The 10256-nt window shown below is 38.6% G+C and overlaps 1 protein-coding gene across 6 annotated transcripts in view; it reads right to left on the reverse strand.

The window, feature by feature from the left end:
- SPIDR (scaffold protein involved in DNA repair) overlaps positions 1-10256 on the reverse strand; it is a 532009-nt gene that overhangs the window by 303389 nt on the left and 218364 nt on the right. For all 6 annotated transcript variants that reach the window (XM_006170451.2, XM_006170450.3, XM_006170449.3 and 3 more), the window contains one exon: positions 7863-8082. In XM_006170451.2, the coding sequence (XP_006170513.1) occupies positions 7863-8082 (220 nt within the window). The remainder of the gene's footprint in view (positions 1-7862; positions 8083-10256) is intronic.

Raw genomic sequence — 10256 nt, forward strand, 5'->3', positions numbered from 1 at the left:
TATTAAAGGTATAGAGATCTACAGGAACCGTGATTAGTCACCAACCCATATATTGATTCTAAGAGTTCAACTTGACCTCCTTCTTACCAGCTAAGAGCCAGGGATCCAGAGCCCAGTAATGTCTCTAAAGTAAGTTCTAAACACAACTCTCCTTGAGTGTTCTGTGGTTCACTGTGAAAACCTCATCAGAGCGTACATATACATTTATTTGATTACAACAAACTAAAATGTAAGCTATTATTGTGTATTTATAAAGCAGATAAAACTAAGACACACTGCAAAAATCAAATACTCTCAATATCACTGAGTTTTACCATAAGTTTCCACAAAGAACTTAAAATAAGCAATCAAAAGAACACAAGAAATTATATAAACAAGTTAAGGCCAGGAGTACTGTTAAAACAAGGAAACTGCTCATTTGATTCACAGCCAAGTTTTATGAGTACCCTCAGGCCTTAAGAGGTAACCAAAGTAGTTAAAAGTGTTGCAGCTGAAGGCACACAATAAACAAATAAATGAATAAAAGTAATATATTAGGTTGTCGGAAAACTCATGGTGCACTTATGGATAGAAAAAATATGTCATGCCTTCACATATGTGGGTGCTCCTGTTTTAGATGTATAGATATTTATAAGCATTATATCTTTTTGATAGACTGACCCTTTTACTACAATACAGAGCCCTTCTTTGTCTCTTCGAACAGTTTTTGTTTTAAAGCCTATTTTGTCACAAATTAGTATTGTGACTCCAGCTCTTTTTGGTTCCCACTTGCATGGAAAACCTTTTCCATCCCTTCACTTTCAGTCTATGTATGTCTTTATCCATGGAGTGGATTTCCTCTAGGCAACAGATAGAGGGTTTCTGTTTTTTGTTTTTTTTTTTAATCCATTCAGCCAGTCTGTGTTTCTTGATTGGAGAATTTAATCCATTAATTTTCAATGCTATTATCGATGTTACTGGAACTATCTCAACGTTTAAATTGGCCATTGTCTTGGTTACCTTTTATTCCTTTGTTCTGGCTGTTACTTCTTTAGTCTTCCTGGAACAGTACTCTCTTCAGGTTTCTTGAAGAGCTGGTCTGGTGTTGCCAAATTCTTTCAGGTTTTGTTTGCCTGAGAAGATTTTAATCTTTTTTTCCCATATGATGGATAATCTTGAAGGATATAATCATCTTGGTTGAAATTGTTTCTCTCTTAACACTTTGAATATGTCTTCCCATTCTTTCCTTGCTTGCATTGTTACCATTGACAAGGTACAGTGTTAGCCTGATGGGCTGACCTTTGTAAGTCACTTGTAGTTTTTCTCTTGCCAGTTTTAGTATCTCGTCTTTCTCTGTGGTCTTTGTCAGTCTGGCTAAGATGTGCCAGACTAAGTGCTAAGATCTTGGGTTGATTCTATTTGGCGTCCTTTGTATTTCTTGGGTCTGGGTGTTTGAGTGTCTCTCTAGACATGAGAAATTTTCTTCCAGGATTTCATGGAATAGATTTTCCATACCCTTATTAATTTCTTCACCTTCTGGGATACCAATTATTCAGATGTTAGGGCATCTAATGGAATCTAGCAATTAGTGCACATAAGAGGAAGATAGAAAGAAGGCAAATGGATCACCTAACATCATGTCTCAGAGAACTGGAAAGCAACAGCAAAAAGATAAAAAAAAAATTCCAGGAGAAAGGAAATAATAAAGATATGAGCAGAAAAAAATGAAATAGAAAATAAATGAACTATACAGAAAATAAATGAAAGTAAAAGCTGGTTCTTTGAAAAGATAAAATCAATACACAATTAGCGAGACTTATTAAGAAGAGAGAAAGGAACCAGGTGAATCAAATCTGCAATGAAGAAGGCAAAATAACAACAGACATGGTAGAAATACAAAATGTTATTAAAGAATACTATGGACATCTATATGCCAAGAAACAAGACAATCTGGATGAAACGGACAAATACCTGGACACATATAATCTATCAAGATTGAGCCAGGAGGATATAGAAAGTCTGAATAGGCCCATAACAAGCTAGGAGATTGAATTAGTAATAAATAACCTCCCAACAAAGAAAAGTCCTGGCCCTGATGGATTCGCCTCTGAATTTTACAAAACTTTCAAAGAAGAGTTAACCCCCATTCTGCTCAAGTTATTTCCAAAGATCCAAAAGAGTGAATCTCTCCCTAATTCATTCTATGAAGCTTCTATCACCCTTATCCTTAAAACAGATAAGGACAGGACAAGGAAGGAAAACTATAGACCAATGTCTCTGATGAATATAGACACAAAGGGACCAGCAATTAGCATAATGGCTAAGTTGCTGGACTTTGATGTACTCGACCACGGTTTGCATCCTGGACCTGGTGTCTTAAAAACACATGCCAGGCGCGTGTGTGTGTGTGCCCAAGATCCCGAGAGGAGAATGGAGGAGAAGGGACTGTGGAGTGGCCATCCGCCCTGGGGGGTGATTTCTCGCTTTCTGTCTCTCTGTCTTTCTCTGTCTTCCTGGCGAGTGCATGTGCCCTATGGCAAAAACCTTTCTCCCCCCACAAAAAAAAAAAAGAAAGAAAACGTATATAGACGCAAAGATTCTCAATAAGACACTAGAAAATCATATCCAACAACTTTAAAAAAAGACTATACATCATAATCAGGTAGGTTTTATTCCAGGAATGCAAGGTTGGTTCAACATAGGCAAAACCATAAATTTAATACACCATAGTAACAGGAATAAAGATAAAAGCCATATGGTCATGTCAATTGATGCCGAAAAGCATTTGATAAGATACAACATACCTTCATAGACTTTCAGCAAAAATTGGCATAGAAGGGTCATTTCTCAACACAATAAAAGCTATCTATGAGAAGTCCATAATGAACATCACCCTGAATGAAGGAAAGCTGAAAGCTTTTCCACTAAAAATGGGTACAAGACAAGGATGTCCACTTTCTCTACTCCTTTTCAATACAGTACTGGAATTCCTCGCTAACGCAATCAGAAAAGAGGAAAAAAATAAAAGGCTTTCAAATAGGAAAAGAAGAGGTGAAACTCTATTTGCAGATGACATGATTGTATATACAGAAGACCTAATAGTTTCCATGAAAAAATTTCTTGAAGTAATACATGAATACAGTAAAGTTGCAGGATACAAAATCAATATACAGAAATCTACAGCATTTCTATATATGAACAACAGGCAGACAGAGATAGAACTGAAAATAGTTATTCCATTTACCATAGCCACAAAAAGTATAAGATACTTAGGAATAAATCTAACCAAAGAAGTTAAAAACCCCTGGAAGGAAAACTATGAGAAGCTAAAAATAGAAATTGAAAATGACACAAAAAAGTGGAAGGATATCCCATGTTCCTGATTGGAAGAAATAATATAATCAAAATGGCAATTCTACCCAAATTAATCCACATATTTAATGCAATGCCACTCAAAGTACCAGACACATTCTTCACAGATCTAGAAAAGACAGTCATAAAGTTTGTCTGGAATCATAAAAGATCCCGTATTGCCAAGGCAATTCGGCCAAAGAAGAGTGGAGTGGGCGGCATCTCACTCCCTGACCCAAAAATATACTACAAACCTGTGGTAATCAAAACAGCATGGAACTGGCACAGAAAGAAACATGTGGACCAATGGAACAGAATAGAGTCTGCAGAAATAAATTTCCAAACCTACAGTCAACTGATTTTTGAAAAGGGGTACCAGTCAATCCAGTGGGAAAATCAAAACCTCTTCAACAAATGGTGCTAGAAAAACTGGATTTCCACTTGCAGAAAGATGAATCTGAACCCCTGCCTTGCACCTTCGACAACAATAAAGTAAAGGTGGATCAAAGATCTAAATCTATTACCTCAAACTATAAAACTAATCCTGGAAAACACTGGGGAAATTCTGGGAGATATTGGAGTAGGGAAAAAAGGAAAGACTTATTCTAAAATAAGACCCCCAAAGCACAGTCGATAATCCCCAAAATAGACAAGTGGGAATACATCAGACTAAGAAGTTTCTGTATGGCAAAGACACATTAATTGGTGTGAATCGACTGCCCTCAGAATGGGAACATATTTTTGTAAACTATGAGTCAGATAAGGGACTCATATCCAGAATTTACAAGGAACTCAAGCAGCTGTTCCAAAAATGGATGATCAATCCTATTAAAATATGGGAGAACATGTTGAAAAAACCATTCTCTAAAGATGACAATCGAATAGGTAAAAGGCGTATGAAAAAATGCTCAACATCCCTCATTGTAAGGGAAATGCAGATGAAAACAACAATGAGATACCAACTAACCCCAGTCAGAATGACTAAAATCAAAAAAACAAAAAATGAAAAGTGCTGGCGGGGGTGTGGTAAAAGGGGAACTCTCTTACACTGCTGGTGGAAATGTGAATTGGTCCAGCCACTGTGGAGAACAATTTGGAGATTCCTCAAAAATCTACAAATAGATCTACCATATGATCCAGCAATTCCACTCCTTGGTATCTACCCAAAGGACAGAAGAATACTTAATTGGAAAAGTGCTTGCACATTGATGTTTATTGTGGTGCTACTCACAATTGCTAAGTAATGGAACCAACCCAAATGCCCATGAACAGATGAATAGATAGAAAAACTGTGGTACATACACTCTATGGAATATTATTCAGCCAGTAAAACAAAACAAAACAAAACAAAACAACTACTCACAATTGCTAAGTAATGGAACCAACCCAAATGCCCATGAACAGATGAATAGATAGAAAAACTGTGGTACATACACTCTATGGAATATTATTCAGCCAGTAAAACAAAACAAAACAAAACAAAACAAAACAAAACAAAACAAAACAAAACAAAACAAATCCCCTGGCTTTTGACAGAAAGTGGAAGAATATGGAAGATTTACTGCTGAGTGAAGCAAGCCAGGCTATGAAGGAGAGAAACTGGATATCTCCACCTAATAAATACTGAGTGTCCACATTGTATGAGTGAAACTGATTGACTAAAAGATATAGAAACACAGTAAATGGATGTGACTACCAGATACAGTGTGTGTAAAAGAGTAGGGTCAGAGGAAGGACAATTAGAAGAAAAACAGAGAGGCAAAGCATTAATGGGACAAAGAAATGTGTTATTATCTGTTGAGGACAATTTTATATTTTATCAACTGGACTAGGGAAAAATGTTCACATATTGAAATATTCACTTTGTAATATAAATAATGTGATTGCATGTATAAAAGAAAATGAAATTAAAAAAATATTAAAAAAGTCATGACTTTTTCAACAACCCAATATTTTAATATGTCTGTGACAACTGAAAGAGAAAAATAAAGTTGCTGGGGAAAACAAAGAGTGTGGAAGGGAGAGTTTCATTGTTAGATCTGAAACCCAGGGAAGGCCTCTTCAGAAGGTAATATGTGAGTAAATGCACACCCATTGGAGGGACAGGGCACCCTGTTCAGGGAGCAGTGAGAATAGTGTGGACAGCAGGGGGCCATAATGGACTCCTATAAGGAGGACACAGGAGATCACAGCAGGAGATGCATTCCCAGGGCTCAGGAGCCATGCTTAACTCTGGCGTTGACTCTGTTGAGGCCCACGAGTGTGAAGACAATAGGTGGTGTGCCCTGACTTGCATGTTAATAGATTTGTTGTCTCCTGCCATCTTGAGAAGTCAGAGGACAGAAGGACAGACGCAGGGACAATAAAGAGGCAAATGCGGTAATCTAGGGGAGCAACAGTGATGACATGAAAGAGTTGTGACTTTTAAGGTAGCAAGAGAGGCTAGAAACACTAGATTCTGAATGGGTGCTGCCATGAAGTTCCCATGGGTAGAATAAAAGTGAGGAGAGAAAGACATCAGGGACATCTGGGGCTGTTACACTTCCCCAGAAGGGAAGGGTGGGAATAGGATGCTGAGGAAGGAGGGCTAGGTCAGGTAGTTGGCTTACCAAGCCATGTGGCATTCAAGGCACTGCAGGAAGGTGGGAAGGCATGCAGCCCTGGAGGAGGGACAGAGGCCTGGGCAACAGACTCAGTTTTGAAGTAATCATTCATGGGCAATAGGTATTTAAAGTTGCAAGACTGGAGGAATTACACAGGTAGGTTGGTGGATAGAGAGTAGGGTCTAGAACTAAGGCTGGAAGGGAGAAGCCAGAAAAAGATAGGAAGAAGCACACAGGAGAGAGAGGAAAACAAATCCTGTGTGAGCCTATACATGGACCGCTTGGAGAAACCTTGGGAGGGCCCCGGAAGTACTGTTCACCACTGTGAACACAATAAAAACATCCTTTCTCAGAGCCAGCAGGTGGTGTAAGGGTTAGGGCACTGGATCCCACATGGTTGACTCCATGGTTTGAGACCTGGACCTGTCATCCTGAAAAATACTCCAGGTATGTGTTTATATGCCCAAAATTCTGAGTAAAGAATGGAGGACAAAGGACTATGGCATGCCCATTCTCCCTGGTGATATCTCATTTTCCCTCTCTCTGGTGAGTACACACATCCTATGGCTAAAAACAAATAGAGAATCTCAATTAATTAATTAATTAATTTAAATAAAATAAAATAAAAACCCTCCTCTGAAAGAAAGCTTAACTTGTGGTCTGTACGTCAATGACAAATATAAGAATCTAAGACTTTCATAGATGTGTGAAACTTTTAAAAACTGCCCCCCCAAATTAATAACTGGCTTTTAAACAAAGTAGTTCCTACTTTTCCTCAAAAGTAATAAGATTTTGGGACCAGCAGTTAGTGTAATGGCTATGTTGCTGGACTCCCATGTAGTTTTCCACAGTTTGCGTCCCAGACTCGGTGGCTTAAAACTCACACTGGGCACGTGTGCGTGCATGCCCAAGATACCAAGAAGAGAATGGAGGAGAAGGGATTGTGGCGTAGCCATCCTCCCTGGGGGGTGATTTCTCACTTTCTGTCTCTCTCTGTCTGGCAAGCGCACGCGCCCTATAGCAAAAACCTCTCCAAAAAAAAAAAGTAATAAGATTTTCTTTCTCATAATGAAAACTGATATCCTATATAAAAGGAAAACAACATGTTATCCTTGAAAACTATTTCCAACGCAATAATGACCATTCATGCTGCTGGTCAAACTTGATTCTGTCTTCATTTGTGCTTTTTATTCCCCTCAAGTGACTAGCAAAGAAATAAGAAATTCACGTGCATTATCCTATTTTCACATAATGCCTCTTTGCGTGCATGCCCAAGATACCAAGAAGAGAATGGAGGAGAAGGGATTGTGGCGTAGCCATCCTCCCTGGGGGGTGATTTCTCACTTTCTGTCTCTCTCTGTCTGGCAAGCGCACGCGCCCTATAGCAAAAACCTCTCCAAAAAAAAAAAGTAATAAGATTTTCTTTCTCATAATGAAAACTGATATCCTATATAAAAGGAAAACAACATGTTATCCTTGAAAACTATTTCCAACGCAATAATGACCATTCATGCTGCTGGTCAAACTTGATTCTGTCTTCATTTGTGCTTTTTATTCCCCTCAAGTGACTAGCAAAGAAATAAGAAATTCACGTGCATTATCCTATTTTCACATAATGCCTCTTACCAAAGTTATTTTTTTAAGAAGGATAAAAACAAAAACAGTCAGATCTTGTAACATACCACTTGAGCAAGAATCTTAATTTGGTTGTTTTCCCAACCTTCTTACCCCAAATTATCAAAAATCTGCTGCCAGAAGTACAAACAAGCCATCAGAGACAATTCGGTGCTCTGTGACATGAAACCTATGTCAAATCTTGGCTTCCTTCTCATGGTATCTTTCTATGACAAAAGTGTTCCTGATAAAAGTGCCTTCCTTGTGAGTTCGACACACAGTTGGCAGCTATTGGCCACAACATTCTGCACTTACCAGGGTGGGAAGACGTAAATGATGTCCTGGTCCTGCACCCGCAGTTCCTCGGCAGTCTCCTTGGTGAAGAGAACCTTCAGGCTGGCTCCAGGCCCAGGGGCCACTCCTCGGAAAGGGATGGTGGGGGATAGCCCTGGTAACTGCTCACATGTGGCAACATGCACAGTGTATTCCTCATGCACCTCCAGAATTCTCACAGTTAATACTCCAGATTTTCTACCTAGAAATGGAAGAAAACAACAAAAGCAAAGATGAGATCCATAAGGTATATGGTTCATGAGTGAATAGGGTGTCAGGGGAAAAAAAAGCATTCAGACAGTTTGTTTCACTTGGAAGCAATGCTCTACACACTTTGCAAAGTACAACAAATATAGAACATCAGGCACACTGCAGCATCTGACTTTAACCAAAGCAGGCCTGCATGCTACATTTGATATGTGTTTTAGATACATGAAACAGTCATCTGTCATAAACAATCTTGTATATATATGGGGACCTCAGACTCATCACTTCATGGAGCAAGTTTTTACTCTAAAACTTGGACCTCTTGATAACCACAACAAACAGAGTATGGCCACCACTGATTCTTCTTTTTCAGACGCCCCCTCCTCGTCATTAGTTAGTTTGATTCTCTGAACTGAGATCATGTATATTATTGGCTGGTTGCAATTGCTCTCATGATCACAAAGGTCAAAAGATGAGGATTTATATGGACTGTGGGTATCAGGGCTAAATGGGTGAAATTCAATCTGGATTTGAGTCTGGCTCTCTTACTAAGCTGTCAAATTGCATAGCATTTCACCACCTCTGTTCTCTCAAGTGTAAAGTGGAGGTTGTGCTACCTGACCCAATGAACATTTCTGAGAATTGAATAAAAAAAAAATGAATTTGAGAGTGTGCATAGCCTATAATCACAAAGTCCTAGGGATATATGTAGGAACTGTGGCATGCATCAAGAGATCAAAACAAGGATACATGTCTCAGTACTGTTAGTAAAAGCAGGAAACTGGACTATACGGATATCAGTAGGACCAGTACACCATGGTCTGTTCATTCAACAGAACACTCTATAACACCTACAAGTGAGTATGCCATATTGACAGATTGCTGTGTATCATATGGTGTAATCTCAAAAAACAAAGAGGGGGGATCAGCAGTTAGCATGATGGCTATGTCACTGGACTCCCATGTAGTTAACTGTGGTTCAAGTCCTGGACACAGTGGCTTTAACTCACACCAGGCACGTATGTGTACATGCCCAAGATCCTGAGTGGAGAAAGGAGAAGGGATTGCAGCGTGGCCATCCCCCATAGGGGTGATTTCTTACTTTCTGTCTGTCTCTGTCTTTCTGGCAAACTCATGCCTTATAGCAAAAAAAAACCTCTCCAAAAACAAAACAAAACAAAACAAAACAAAAAACAAAGAGGAGATAAACGAGATACATACAAGATACATGAAGTATGATACCTGCAATGTAATTAAAAAACAACAATAATAACACAGAAACCAATGTAACATGGATGCATGGATATAATACACATTTAATACAAGTATAAAAATATGGAGTAGAAGAATATATAGAAAATTTCTGGAAGTAATGCATGAATACAGTAAAATTGCAGGATGCGAAATTAATATACAGAAGTCTACAGCGTTTCTATATACAAACAACAGGCAGACGGAGATAGAACTGAAAAAAATTATTCCATTTACCATAGCCACCAAACGTATAAGATACTTAGGGATAAATCTAACCAAAGAAGTTAAAGACCTCCACAAGGAAAACTATGAGAAGCTAAAAAAAGAAATTGAAAATGACACAAAAAAGTGGAAGGACATCCCATGTTCCTGGATTGGAAGAATTAATATAATGAAAATGGCAATTCTACCCAAATTAATCTACCTATTTAATGCAATGCCAATCAAAGTACCAGACACATTCTTCACAGATCTAGAAAAGACAATCATAAAATTCGTCTGGAATAATAAAAGAACCTGCATTTCCAAAGCAACTCTACACAAGAAGAGTGGAGTAGGCAGCATCTCACTCCCTGACCCAAAAATACACTACAAAGCTGTGGTAATCAAAACAGCATGGTATTGGCACAGGAACAGACATGTGGACCAATGGAACAGAATTGAGTCCACAGGAATAAGTTCCCAATTATTCAGTCAACTGATTTTTGACAAGGGGTACCAGTCAATCCAGTGGGAAAAGGAAAACCTCTTCAGCAAATGGTGCTGGAAAAATTTCCACCTGCAGAAAGATGAATTTGAACCCCTACCTCTCACCTTTGACAATAATCAAGTCAAGGTGGATCAAGGATCTAAATCTAAGACCCCAAACTATTAAACTGCTTCTAGAAAACACTGGGGAAACTCTGGGAGACATTG

This window comes from Tupaia chinensis, unplaced genomic scaffold (genome assembly GCF_000334495.1).
Source record: "Tupaia chinensis unplaced genomic scaffold, TupChi_1.0 Scaffold148488_1, whole genome shotgun sequence".
NCBI lineage: Eukaryota > Metazoa > Chordata > Mammalia > Scandentia > Tupaiidae > Tupaia > Tupaia belangeri.